General features: G+C 42.5%; 2 protein-coding genes across 2 annotated transcripts; both read right to left on the bottom strand.

The window, feature by feature from the left end:
• Positions 1 to 817: 817 nt before the first annotated feature.
• Positions 818 to 5,625, bottom strand: LOC137888231 (cerebellin-3-like). Its single transcript, XM_068731581.1, has 5 exons — positions 5,591 to 5,625; positions 5,420 to 5,491; positions 5,302 to 5,320; positions 4,808 to 5,052; positions 818 to 3,556 (listed from the first exon to the last, which is right to left on the bottom strand). Exons 1-5 carry the CDS (start codon positions 5,603 to 5,605, stop codon positions 3,233 to 3,235), a joined length of 675 nt encoding a protein of 224 aa, XP_068587682.1. The 5' UTR covers positions 5,606 to 5,625; the 3' UTR covers positions 818 to 3,232.
• Positions 5,626 to 10,214: 4,589 nt separating this feature from the next.
• Positions 10,215 to 14,624, bottom strand: si:ch211-237i5.4 (leucine-rich repeat-containing protein 70; the record flags this gene model as incomplete). Its single annotated transcript, XM_068731485.1, has 5 exons — positions 10,215 to 10,930; positions 12,606 to 12,768; positions 12,861 to 13,029; positions 13,701 to 13,846; positions 14,430 to 14,624. Coding segments are annotated over 5 exons (972 nt in total), but the record flags the coding sequence as incomplete, so codon positions are not given.
• Between the last annotated feature and the right edge of the window lie 430 nt (positions 14,625 to 15,054).

The raw sequence follows: 15,054 nt of genomic DNA, 5'->3' as shown, positions 1-15,054 counted from the left end.
GATACTCCTCATTTCAGTGAATTCATATGTTAAAGTATTTTTTTTTTTTTACTCTCGATCAGTTAATCACATTCTGCACAAATCAGAGCATTTTCAAAGCATTTGGTATTCTACTCAACAGCGCTGTCTGTTTGTGTAAGTGCTTGACAACTGCTCTAATCTGAAATCTGTTCCCAATAAAAGTCTTTCAAGAGGAGATACGGCGCACAGCATCATCATTTCCAGGAAGTGAAACCAAAAGTCAGCACCAACACTAATCTACCCACCTGTCAGATCAGCAGTTAACATGCAAGTTATGTCAGTTTCCATACATTTATGAAGACAACAACGCACTGCCCACATATCTGAGCCTACATGGCATGACAGAGTATTTTTAGCAGCTCGCTTATCTGTTTTTTTTCTAGTTCTTTCCGAGAACTCAACCTTTTCTTTGTGACACAAGTTTCCACTCATACAAACTGGGTCATTTGGTTGGCAGTTGACAAAAGCCTCTATGATGGCATTTAAAAAAAAGCAACATTAAATGAAATACTTTTGTGAATTTATTTCAACATCTTTAGGAATAATATGAACTTCAGTGGATTTAAGTCCTTTTCTATTATTTCCATTATTCCTTTCAGTTAAGGCTTTTGGTAAAGAAGTGAATGTTCGCATGTGAGTCGATCGCAGCCAATGTAACAACAGGAAGCCGGCGTCCTCATCTCGTGTGCAGAAGAAGGCTGGGAGGCCTGCTGTCGGCGAGGAACGCCAGAGCTCCAGCAGAGGAGAGGATGTGCACCCCCCCCCCCCCCCCCCCCCCGCCCCCCACACACACACACACACACACACACACACACACTCACTCACTGCACAACTCTGCAACGAACAGCTGTTTCTGTGTCAACTGAAGCTACAGTTTGACCCAGCAGCTGTTGAGTCAATGATAGTGTGTATGACATTGTTTGACATCTCATGACAGCAGAAATTATGGCAGTCAAAATATTTTTTAGCAAATTGGGCACTCAACTGATTCAATTTACTTCATCAAAACACGTTTTGGGCCATAACTTAAGAGTTCATATGCTCATTATGGGAATTTCACAAATGTCTCATGAGATAACATGACAGTCGTGGATGTAGATGAAGCGATAACAATAAATACAATACAATCAATTATTACAACATAAAGATGAAACAATTCCAAAGGGGAACTATCGGCCCGTTTTTAAAAATGTTGACATGCAATTAGGGTCTAAGGCAGTCCAAAAATATGAGTAAACATGGACAACTCTCTCCCAAATCGAAAAAACTAGAGTATTAAAGCTCAAATTTGTGATGTCACTGAGTATAAAGTGCAGAGCTAAGATGTCATAGAGGACACTGAGAGCACCCAGGTGAGTGTCTGGGAACATTTCCTGTTTCAGAACTGAGAACGCTACGACAGAATAACAAAGAAAAGGAACTTTCAAAAACGTCAATGGAGGAGCAGCTGGACAGGTTTCACCTGTTCACAAGTCTGAGAGAGAGCAGCTCATGTTCACTAGAATACTGACTGAAACAACATAGATTACTGACAGTGTTCATATTTCATCATTCACAAAGCTGATGTAGAATAACCTTAACAGATATACAATAGCATGCCAACAGTTGTCAGACATATTTTCTAAGTTGTTAGCAAGTTTAATTACTAGCGGGAAACTGAATGACCTATGGATATTTTCACCTTTATCAGATACTGAGGTTCCAGTGAGCAAGGCACCAAGCCCTGAGAGGTGACATGTATGACTTCATTATGACATTATGTTCCACGCGGCACACAGTGGATGTCATCAATGAGGTGTCTCCATCTACTGGATGTAGAGGGCTGTTGCACACCACTGACTTTTATTCCCATCAGCCAGTGCGTGGCTCTGAACCTAATGATTTCAAGAACAAATGCACATCTGCAACATCAACACAAGTAACTGAATACAAGAAACCAAAAACATCAGGGTGCTTTAAAAGCCAAATATTAACGCTGTATTAATCAATATGTCTCTGACATATTATGGAATTGAAGATATTTTTGGTGAATATTGAGTTGGAGAATGGCGTGTGGTCCAGTCAGGGCGCATGAACCGCAAAGTATTACAGGAATGAGCGATGACTAATGGAGGAGCCCCCTTTTGACCGCTGATTCGTTGACAATGACTAGATACGGGGCATCAGATTTTCTTCTTTTATTTTTCAAAGTTTCTTTTTCCTTTTCTGGATAATAATGATACTTTTTTAACCAACCTGCATGGCAGCACTTCATTAGCTAGAAGACTACTTGACCGGGTCAACCATCAGACGTTTGCCCGCCACCTTCTAGCTGGTCAGATCAGCTAGTTGCAACGATGGCTAGAGAAATAATTCGCAGAAAATAGTATTGCGACGTAAGATTACATGAATGTCTCTAAAAATATCCTACATTTTCCTGAATTCAGGTACATTTTTATTACCCTAAAAATATGAAGTTATTGTCCGTGGTATCGACACAGCTGCCGTTGCCAGGCAAATCCACAGATATTTATATATTTATAGATATTTAGATATTTATCTATCTATCCACAGATAGATAAATAGATAGATGGATACTTTATTAATCCCGCAAGGGGAAATTTGTTCGCTACAGCAGCATTACGATACAGGTAAGCAATCAAAGTAACAAGTGGACTACTATAATATACTATACTACTATACTACTGCTACTACTATACTATACTAACAGGCAAATCCACAGAGGCAGCGATATTACGAATGCTACTATTGGATTATACTCTATGAGATTGGTGAGAGTTTGTCGACCGATGTTTTGATACAGTTTTGCTGTTCAATGCAAATTCAAATTCCAATTCAATCAATACTTCAATTCATCAACAACTATATTTACCTCAATTCATCAAATCTTTTCTCCGCTTTTAGATTCTTCATTCACCGTGAAGGCATGCGAGAAAGTTTTCTTCAAGAATTCAAGGTAACACGAAATGAGCAATTGATACACAAATGGTCATTTTGTTATTGAAGTATATCTTCAAGCAAAAGATTGAAGTACACGTTTTGCCACTGCAAATAAAATGAGAACTCTGCTGTTCTACCGCTGCTGTGCTGTAACTTTGATGCGACACTTTTAAAAAAAGAGGTCCCAGCAAGTCAAGTTAGAGCTGTGGAAAGTGTCAAATAGATTTGTTTAAAAGCTTCTATAATGTAAGCGTCTATGACTTCACCATGATTAATCCAAGAGGAGACGGCAAAGCAGCAGAGTGACGGCCACGCGAGACAAGGAGGCGCTCCGGCCTACGGAGCCGGACACCGCGTTGTGGGCCGCTTTGTGGCGGGCCATGCTGGGCAGTGGACAGGAGCTTCCAGAGCCATACTTCCCCCCCAGCGTGGACACGCCCTCCCTAGCCAGCAGGACGCCGGAGAAGGTGATGGTTTTGGAGACAGTGCTGGCCCAGGCGCAGCTCCCCATGTTCTGCCTCACCCACACCCGGTCACCTGTCTTCAGCTCCTCCATGAAGTAGCAGGTGTTGAGGGTGGTGTCAGGACCAGACACCTGGGGGACAGGAGCGGACGATGACATTTTTAGACACATTTTTCTCTCAGCGTCCATGTTTTTTTTTAGTAGATCCTCGTGGCCTTTTGTTAATTTAGTTTTTTTAATTTTCTTTGTTTTCATTTTCAACCTGACATTGACATTCAGATGACCAGGGTGTGCAATATAGTTTAGCTAATTTGAGTTGTCTAGAGTCCTGTAAAAGTACTTTTTGTTTTCTGGTACTTTAAACCACACGTCTTGGTCTTCATCAGTAGTCGGAGGTGTTATCTTCATCCGTCCATAGCTACGTCTGTATGTCCGTCTCATGGTCAAAGGGCACTGTGTCCTCGCAAAAAAAAAAACGTTGTTGCCCATAACTCAATAATTAATTTGTTAATAAAGACAATTTCACACAAATGTCTATTAGAATGGAATGTATAGGTGCTGGCATTTTGCACAGACATGGATTTGAACTGTAACATGACTGGGCGGCGGAGTTTAAAGTAGTCTTAACTTTAACTGTTTTTCCAGTATGATCTATTTAGGCTAAGCTTAGTTTTTTACTTTTGTTAAGTTTATTGTTTATTTAATTATGGTATAGTTTTTAGTCTATTGCTGAGTCCAGTCTGGCCCACCTTACTTCATCATGTCTGCTGGAGCGGGTCACAATGATGACCCTTAAAGTTGTATCTTTTCAGCCATCGCCATTCACATTATTACATTTTTTTAAATTATCTCTCCATACGCTAGTTTTCATTGTTAGTGGTGGAGTCCACCATTGTGGCGCTGAATTCAAATTCAAATCTGCAATTAACAGGAAACAATGCTGCATGTCACCCATTGTAAATGTTTGAAATTGTATCTGTTCGTTCAGTCTCCAAAATATGTATCAGAGCTCACTATCGCCTCCTGAGGAACAAGTGGTATCACAAGACAGGACGGGCCGCGGCTAGCTAGCTAGCTAGCTAGCATGCTCATTTCAGTAGACATATCTGCTACATAGACGACTTTGACTTAGCGTCAACAATGTAACCTCTTCACATTCTATTGATAATGTGAGTTTGTTGAATGTTTTAAACAAAAATTCTGGCCAGATGCTACACATCACACCTCATTCAGTTAATTATGAACCCTTGATTTTGTCTTCTCTTATGGTGGACTTAAGTATTACCAGTGCATAGCAACCATTCTTTTGACTTTTAATTACCATTAAAATGTTTCTTTTAAGCTCGATCTCTCTTTATGTTTTTCTAGTTCAGCGTCATGTACCTGAGCATGGCAGGTCATCCTCCCGTTCCCGTTGACCATGAAGTACCAGACGTTGTTGTGGTCTCCTCGGCAGAGCTGGGCGACAAACACAAACTGGTAGACGCCGGCGACCGGCGCGGTGAACACACCCGTGTCATTGTCGTAGGCCGAGCCCTGGTTCACCAGCGCCTGGTTGAAGACGATCGGGTTGAACAGGATGTCTCTCAGCTGGCCCTGGTAGGCGGCGTAGAAAATAACAGCGCCCCCTGGGACACAGATTCATGCCTCAATCAAATAATAAAAGACTGCACTCACCAGCTAATTTCCATGTGTTTCTACTTAAACACTTAAACCCAGCACAGAAACCCATGACATGACACAAAATTCATCTCTCTCTCTCTCTCTCTCTCTCTCTCTCTCTCTCTCTCTCTCTCTCTCTCTCTCTCTCTCTCTCTCTCTCTCTCTCTAACACACACACACACACACACACACACACACACACACACATTACTTACCCTGTTGTCTGGCTGCTGTCTGTCGGGGGATATGTGGAGAGAGAGTTGGTTATGTTGAGCCAGTATAAGAGCTAAGTTTGAAGTTAAAGGGTCAATGGTCAAAGGTCAGTTCACTCACCAATTCCACTGGGTTTGCTACAACCAAACTGGTTGCACACAACACCGTCACCAAAACAAAAACGGTCTTTATCTGTAAGAAAAAAGAACCCCACCCAACAAATTGGACAAATTAAGGACCAGATAAGACAGGTGGAAAGGTGGACAGACAGACAGACAGTCAGACAGGTACCTTGGTGGAGCTCATCTTCCTGCTGACACTCTCTGCCAGGCTTTTGCTGAAGTGTCTCTGTGCCCAGCGGGCAAAGTCCACCTGCTGCTGTTTTGTTACAAGAGCTGTTTGACTATCTCATGCCCAAATATTATTACTAAGAAAACATTGAGTAGAGGTCATTGCGGTGTTTCCAAAGTGGATGGGATGCCTTAAGGACAGACCAAGGGCGCCACAAGAGCAGCAAGTGTACCAAACAGGTGGCAGAAAAAGTGAAGCCAATGCAGAAGTGCCTGAAACTTGCATTCTCTCTAATGACCAGCAGGGGGCGACTCCTCTGGTTACAAAAAGAAGTTTGATTGTATAGAAGTCTAGTCTAAAATGACTCTACTTCTCTCTTGATTTATTCCCTCAGTAAACATTGTAAACATGAGTTTATGGTCTCAATCTCTAGTTTCAAGTCTTCTTCAATACAGCATGATGTTCATTTAGTACATTATGGTCCATTTAGAGGGTATGTTTTAGGGCGGGGCTGCCATGTGATTGACAGGGTGCTCCCAATGCGGTCTGGGAGTTGTCCGTGTTTTTGTCCTATAACTTTGCAACCTGTTTTTTTTTCAGTTCACGATCAAAAACATTTCTATGCGTCATTGTATTTTGGCGTTTAACTTCAACAATGTTTTACTCCATCAAATATTTAGCCGACATTTACATTCAGCTCATTTTCATATAACATTTGAAAACATTTGGTGAGTTTAAATACATGTTAAACTCACCATACACAACGGTAAGTTCTGATGCCATAATATGTTCATACTATAAATTGAATTAGGCTACATGAGAGGCACAAACACAAGCAGCCAGAGTTGTGTGGCGTTGTCCTTAGAGAGAGTGCATTGACACTGTTAGAGGATGCTCCAGGAAATTGGAATTTGACCTCAGGTCTGATGAAACATAAACAGTCCGTCACAGACCTGTGACCCAGTGTGATGAGGCTCAGCCCTCACACTGTTTTGTGTTGCTTACAGAAGGTCAGATCAGGCAGCCCAGTGGGAAAAAACACTGAACTGGGATGTGTTCAGTGGGTTTTTTTTACCAGACACTTGTCTTATATTATCAAACTGATATCCCTTTAAACATAGCTACATTTCCCACTATTCACCTTAAAATATTACTCTGCTGACTGCACTCCTGTAACACTGTCAGACACACTCAGATGGACAGCTTGGTTTTTTTTTTTTTTGCAAAAAAAGGATCAAAATCGATGCAGCAGAACCAAAGATGTTGGGTGTTTCTCAAACGGGTCCTTCCAAGTCGGGTCTTACGAAGGCTAGGCAAGATTCCTTCCGAGCATTCGGAGAAGAAGAAATGGAAGTGGTTGTTTCATTATAATATACGCAGATTTAAATCCTGTGGGCTTATTAAAAAAATCTATAAAATCAATTATTATTATTATTATACTCTATTACCGTACAAAACATACAACTAATATGCTTTCCTCAAAGCCACCAGACTCCATTGAAAAACAAAACAAGTTTACCTGACATCAAAACCATCTTGGTTAGCTCTTTCCACTGTAACAACGATCATCAACTCTGGTTTTATTCAAATAAACCCTAAAATAATCACATTAAATGTGAAAAGAAACAGCCATGCCACCAGTCTACCTGGTATTAATATATTGTTTTAATTAGTCAGTTTTAGAGATGTTGGCAGGCATGTTTTTCAAATTGGACAGAGCCGAGCTAGTTGTTTCCCCTGCTTCCTGTATTTATGCTAAGCTAGGCTAACCACCTTGTGGGCGACTGTGGCTAAGCGGAGAGCAGGGTCGTCCTTCAATCAGAGGATCGTCGGTTCCTGTAGCTGTGCCTGCGCTGGGTGAACGTTAGATAGTCCTGATGGGCCGGTGGCATGGTAGCACCTTCCATCAGTGTGTGAATGGGTGAATGACGACAAGTAGTGTTAAAGACTAGAAAAGCGCCATTTACCATTTACCACCTGCTTTCTCCGAGTCAATACCTAGCGCACAGGCACAAGTGGTATTCATTTACTCAGTTAACTCTTTAAAGAAAGCAAATAGTAGTTTATTATAATTCCCAAAATGTCAAACATTTCCTTTGTGGGGTGTGGGGTACAATTCTTAGGGCTTAGGGTTGACACTCGAACGGGCCAAATCTTCAAAGACGACCTCATGCTGCACCAGTGAAAACAATCATAAACGTTTCAACAATCCCCTTCTATCAAGGGTCTTTATGTCTTCCCAGAAAGCCCGTCCCATAATCCCACACTGTCTCATCCCAATGTCCTCTTTCAACCGGAAACGCAACACAGTAAGGAGGTAAAGACTCATTTGCTGTTGGCCTTCAGTGCAACAAATGCTGCTTTCCATTTGGCTAACGCCCGACATCAGCCCCCACCGTTCAGACTGTGTCAGACATATCCTTGCTGGCAGTCAGTCAAATATAGTACATCTGCCTCTAATCCCGTTGTTCCAGTCTGCTCCGTTCAGCTTTAAAAAACGTCAACTAAAAGAGAGACAAAGGGGACGAATTTGTCTCCGTTCATGACATTATCAGTCCTTCCCTTGAGCTTTCAGTGATGCACGGTCACCCCGTCCCTGGTTGAATAACTTTGGGATCCCTCATTTTCTGTTTGGATATAGTATTTTTACGTTTGGGGTATTCAAGCTGGGTCACAATGGGTTAGATGACGATGATCGAGATGTGCTAATGTTAGCTCGACACAGGGTTCAAGGTGCGGGGGCAGGTAGGCTCTTGGGCCTGTTGGGTTCGGACAGAAGGATGCAGCCTGAGCCGCACCGTAACACTTCTTTGAAAACTGTTGGTTTACTCTTATGTGATTCTGACATTTCACAAAGCATCCTTATTTATATGGAACAGAATTATCCGTGAAAGTCAAGGCTAAAAGAGTGTCAGTCTGCTGTCAGGCCTGTCTGGACTCTGCCTCTGTCTTTATAACCCCCCCTCCCCCCCAACACAAACACATCTAATAAATGTATTCCAGTTCAGCAGCAATCATCTCGACATCTGGCATTTGACCTCAATAGGACTGCTTCTCTGTTTCTCTTTCCCTCCATCCATCCAGCATTAATCCTCAGTGCTGTCACGAAGACATATGATGCTCATAAAGAACTCCGTCTGTGTTTATTCACTTTAGACGAATGTCTAAAGTGGCCAACACCATCGTCGCCATCTTAATTCTTTATGCATTGACTCTTTTGTTATTTAAGGTTTAGTGAGTCGCACCAATGCACAACACTGCATATGCACGATAATATGACAACACTGTCATATTATTTGGAGATAGCGGGAAGAGGTCAAATATTTCATTTTCTTAAACATTAGGTTCGGCCCCCGTCCCCACTCCAATGATTTGTGCACAGTCCCGAGAAGATCACGCAGTAATAAGCAGCAGAGATTTCAGTTTGTGCAAAATCAAACGCATACAATATCAAAAGTTTGTTTATTAAATGTAGTAGTAAATGTAGTTCATCAATGTTTACCCAAGTAACCGCTACAGATGCGTGTCGTTACGTGACGATCTAGTTATTTGTATAAGAAAGAGAAGGGCTTCATTGAAACAGGAAGAAACAGACTGTCACGCTTCTGTCACCGATGTCCTCCAAATCAACAACTTTGACGACCATAAAGAGACATGATGGTCAGTAGACCGGATGGGAGACACATTTAATGGACGTGCATAAAAATAAATAAAAAACAACGAGCTAACGTTAGCCATAAGATACTGTAGGGGTTGTTCACAGCAAGTTACATTCACGGTGGGATAAACCAACCACATGTCGGTGTCTGTAGTATATCTGATAAAACCATCTACTCACTCAGCCATCAGTCTGTTGAACATCATCAACATATTCAATCGATTAAAGTAGCTTATCGGAGCAGTTTATAGTCGGTTTGGACGATACGGTTGAAATAATCAACATGATATTAGGAAAGTAAAGTTAACTTTAAAATGATAAAACTGAATTTCAAAGCAATGATCCACTGTTCTGTTTTCAAGTACAGCTTGCAGTATTATTATTAGTAGTAGTATTAGTAGTAGTAGTAGTAGTAGTAGTACTGATAATTCTAATAATAATAATAATAATAATAATATGACTTGCAGCATTATTGCAATCATTGACTTGGAAATCTGGTCACTCCACTGATTTTACACATGAAGATCAGTTTGTTTGTTTACGAGTCCTAATGATGTCATAGTGATGTCATCAGGGGGTGTGTCGGATTAGACTTGAGACTCCAATTGGATGTCTGGTGTTTGGTACTGTGGGTGTTTACCAGGCCGGGGGGGGGGGGGGGGGGGGGAGACACAGACTTTAATGAGTTGCATTATGGGAAATGTGGGATCCAGTAGAGTTTGACCCATACTAGAGACCATTATTGTCACAGTATTTGAAAAAGTAAGCCTGTGGTCTCTGCTCTATTCCTATTACTGCTCTTCATCCCTGTTGATGGTTTCCCAGTTTTAACCACGTTACGAGATATTCGCTGTTTTTCATTGATCGTTGTTGCTTTTCAGCGGGAATGTTCTGAAACAGAAGCTGTCTCGATACGCACAGTCTGACCTTTAAATCACTCTAGCCTTAGAGGATTGGCTAAACAGATTTATTAATAACTGTGCATACAGCATGCACATAACACACACTTAAATTTACATGTTTTTCTGACTTCGGCGCCTCCAAGTGATGTCATCAAAAGAGACTGAAATCAAAGCATGGCATCGACGTTCTCTTGAATCGATGAGGTTTTCTCCAGAAACAGAAAAACGTTGAAAGAATATTCATCACACAGGGGCTTTAAAGGTGTGGACGTTATACTTTTAAGTGAAAACGTGAGCAAAAAGTCAAACCAGTGTCCTTCAGGCCCTCCTTCAGACTTCTGCTTTGTTGCCTGTTTAGATAGCAAAGGAAAAGGGGAACTTGTCCGTTCAAGTAATGGTCAGTTCGTGGCAGCCATCTTGCCTCCTTGTCCCGAGAGGAACCTGGGAGTTCATCCTCCGCTCCCACAGGGTCTCCATATTGTTAGGTATTAGTTTGATTCTGTGACTCGGTGTCCCAGTTCTTCCCCCTGTTCTTCTTCCTGTTCCTCTCCGCCATCACCAGGGCCGCCACCACGGTGACCAGCACGGTGCCGGTGATGACCAGCACGGTGGCGGTCTCCGCTACGCAGAGCCGGCTGTCCACCCAGGCCAGCGAGGCCCCGGCCAGCTGCGGCGGGTCCTGGCACGTCACGTTGCCGTAGTCGTCGATGTGGAGGTGGCGAACGTGCAGGATCTTGCTGAAGACGCGGTGCAGATCGCAGTCGCAGCTCCACGGGTTGCCTGGTGGTGCGACAACAGAGGTTACGACAGCTGACTCCGAGTCCGCTGACCCAAAGGAGAGTTTGACCAGACATGACAAAAAGGTAAAATGTTTATATATATATATATATATTTATATTTTATATTTCATAAGTCCAAGTGAAAGAGAAGTTGGAGTGTCTTTAGCTTCTGTGGTGAGATGTATTCCTCAATGAAACTCAATACTTGTGTACAGTTGTAAGAGGGATTTAAATCAAATCCACACACACATATATAATCCACACACACACACACACACACACACACTCACATATATGTATGTATATATATATACATACTTTCTTTTTTCCCCTTTTTTTTTACAGGAAGAAAAGATGATTGGATTTTGATATTAAAATAATAATGAAAAACAAGTTGTTTTGCCTATATTGTTGGATTGGGGCACAATGTGACTGGGAATGTGATTTCAAAGGGTTAAAAGGGCATTTTTCATATTTCATCTGGTCGCAAACTGTTCAGTTTTCTGTACTTTTAGTTTTGCTGCAATGTTTACGTAAAAAACATTTACATTGATCAAATCCTTCTACGTACACACTGTGAGTTTGTTTGTTTTTGTCTTTTTATTTATTGCATGATCATGTCGCATGGTGCAATCTAACACTTAGATATGGACCTGATGTGGAACATTTGAATACTTTTGATATACATCAAGTACATTTAGCTAGTTTTTATTCAGAGGCACAATGTAAATGACGTGGAAGATGTTGTAGTAATTACATAAACATATAGGGTCTATTGTTCATGTTATTATAAAATAGTCTTTCATTATGACTACATACCATTATTACAAGAACTGTTTGTTGTCATAACAAATATAATTTTATATCAAAAAAAAGTCCCCGTTATTGCACAGAATCAACATATCTACAAATACGTCATTATTTTTTAAATATAAATACCCTATATAAATATATATAGAGAGATACAACATGTGGTTTAGGATTGGTAGTCGGGTCTTTACCGGCTTATACACTGATGGGAGATAAAGGTCATGAACTTGATGTGCACAAAGTGCACTAACATACATAAAGCCATCTGGCCTTGTGGGTGTTGCTGTGGCTGGCGGGAGGTTTAGGAGAGGCTCATTCTTGTCACATAATACCTGCCATCTGGTAGCCAACATTGCACGTACCATAGAAGCTGCCCTTAAGCAGCCTGCGGCCATAGAAACATCCAACAACTTATCATGTCATACCGAGGCGTGGTTCTTGTTTTGATGAGAAACCGTAAAGTTTCGCGACGTCACGCAAAATAAAGTGATTGTGTTGAGAACAATGAATTTAGTAACGACAATAAATATGTCATAATCGGAAAGGTGCACTTAAGATTGCAGCCAGGTGTGTCTGCAACAACCCCTGCTGTAATATTTGATCGAATGAACACAACCCACAGTTGGCTGACCCTCCGTCTAGACTGCGAGCGTATCGGACAGATGTGCTCTCAATGTAATGACATGAAAAGCAACCTTTTCCCATTAAAATGAGAAACTGAGCACATTTCTTTATCACGGTGGCAGCAACGCGCTTGTACTATGTCATCTTCCTATGCAATAGAGTGAATAATGCACATTTCTATTGTGAGCAATAGTGGTGTCTCTTCACTTGGTCAACAATAAAAAAGTATAGATACTGGAAACCTGACAGCTGGATGTGTGTAGCCGTTGTGTGGAGGCAGATGAAGGTCTTAAACTTGAGGTGATTCAGGTTGTTTCCATCCAGAGCGAGGACGGCCAGGCTGTAGAGAGGCGCCAGAGCGTTGTTGTCGATCTGAGAGATGTTGTTGTTGCTCAGCTGGAGCACCTAGACAGACAGACAGACGGGTAAATCAGACAGACAGGCATACGGGCAACCTGGTATACACACAGAGTCATTTCAAGTCTCATTTATTGCACCTCTAGTCCAGGCAGCATATCCAGGCTCCCCTGCTGCACCACAGTCAGTCTGTTGTTGTGCAGGTAGAGCTGCCTGAGCCTGGAGAGGCCCCTGAACACGCCGAAGCCGACCGCCACCAGCTGGTTGTTGCTGAGGTCCAGCTTCTCCATGTTGTCCAGATGCTCGAAGCTGACGGACGGGAGGGAGAGACAATTACACGGTCAATCCACGTGCGCTGAAAAACAAAGCAATGATCTGGAAGATGGCAGATTGCGGCTGCATAAAGCTGAAGGGAACCAGAGAGCATAGAAGCAAAGAGACGAGACGCTCGTGCTTTTTCGACAGATGGCGCTGCCGTAGAGCATGCCGCCATCTTGGACTGAATACACCAATGACTCTATGGCTGTGGATGTATAAAGAGACGTCTGTAAGTCAGCGGGTTTTTGTTTTTGGGAGGTGAATGGACTTCCCAGTACAAACTCAAAAATAGCCCTCATTTAAACAGATCGATTTCATTTCAACGAGTCACTTGACTAACGACTCACGTCACTAATGACTCACACGACAAAAACGTCAATGTTTACTTTAAGTTAGGCAAGTGACACGAACAACGGTCTCCTGGGGTAAAAACGTACCGTGTTTGTTTGAACAATCCACCAAGCCCGCCCTCCTGCCCTCCTGGTTTGCAATAAGGACGTGGGCGTGTTCACAGTGGAGTTAATTGAAAGCTCAGTCCGCCCCCCCCCCCCCCCCCCCCTTGCAAATCCAAGTTCCACGTCCTCTGAGGAGGCTAATAGGAATATGATATGATAGTGATCAAAAGATGGACTTCCGTTGTACTTTGACGGACGGACTGGTACCTGTTTCCAGATACATGGTGTAAGCTGTTGTGCTCCAGTCGCAGCTCCCTGAGAGCAGACAGACTGGTCGAGAAGTCGACAGGCAGAGCTGTTAACTGGTTCCAACTGAGATCCAGCCTCTCCAGGAAGGACAAAGAGAAAAACGCCTGTAGAGAGAAAGAAATAAAGACAGAGAGAAGCAGGCATTTTACTATTGCGATTATTTATTTGCGATTATTTCCATCTTCCCTGTCCCCCTCCCTTGACTGTGACCCAGATGGACCCGAGGTCTTCTTTTTAATGATTCTCCCTTCTTCTTATTATTATTATTAATCCTTTATTTTAGCTTTCTCCTTCTCCACCATTGTCACTCTTTTCCTCCATCTGGTTCCCTTTACTTTTCATTCCTTCAGTTCAACTGCTTTCGATGCTTTCTGCACTTCACGCATTTGGGTTTTTGCAAACAGAAGTGGCGTACGTGTTCATTTGTGCATAGAGTGGGGAAGTGAGATCCGCAATTTAACTGTTTTCAGCGATCAGCGCTGATAAATCAACGTCTTGTTTATAAGTCGACTAACATTTCAGCTGTTTTTTTTTAATCTCTTTCAGTCGACAGTTCAGCTGCTTTTCATTTTGTGACTTTCATAAATGTACTCGTAACATTCTTTCAAAATGTTTCCAATGCTATTTTTCAGGACTTGTCCTAAAAAAAACACAGGACCTTTTAAAGCTCATACGCCCCTTGGTTACCTGTGGTTGCACTTCTTGTATCTGGCTGTCGGTCAGCACCAGCACCCGCAGGGACCACAGCCCGGTGAAGGCTCGGGTGCCAATCTCGCTCAGGTTGTTTCCTCCCAGCTCCAGCAGCCAGGTGCCGTGCGGGAGGCCTCTGGGGACGCGTTCGAAGCCGCGGTAGCGGCAGTCCACCAGGTCGGCGTGCTCATAACAAATGCAGTGTTGCGGACACGACCGCGAGCAATCGACGGGTGGAAAAAGGGACGGTGAGGAAAAAAAGGCAAGAAGGAAGATGGGAGGGGCCAGGAACAGGAGACACATGTTTCACCGGGAAGCGGGAGGAGATGAGGAGGGCGGCCTGGTAGTTAAAGTGTGGAACGTCGAATGAAGCTCGGTAGTTCGATGTCCTCTTTGCCAATCCTCGTAGTCAGCCTGGAAATAAGAAAGCAAGCACTGACCTTTGACCTCAGAGCTGGTGACCTGGTGACAATCCCCATATCCTTCTGGAAAGGTGATATTGATTTGCAACTCTTTTTTTATTCAAATATGATTTCAGAATACTTTAAATCTTAAACCAAACCACCAAAAATGCTCAATATCTTGAAGCTATTTGTTCACCTCTTTACCAATAGAATGGCCC

The sequence above is a fragment of the Cebidichthys violaceus genome, unplaced genomic scaffold (assembly GCF_023349555.1).
Source record: "Cebidichthys violaceus isolate CVI_PGR_0920_01 unplaced genomic scaffold, fCebVio1.0.p SCAF_52, whole genome shotgun sequence".
Lineage (NCBI taxonomy): Eukaryota > Metazoa > Chordata > Actinopteri > Perciformes > Stichaeidae > Cebidichthys > Cebidichthys violaceus.
Note: the sequence above shows the minus strand (reverse complement) of the source record. Positions and strands in the feature narration are given on the sequence as shown.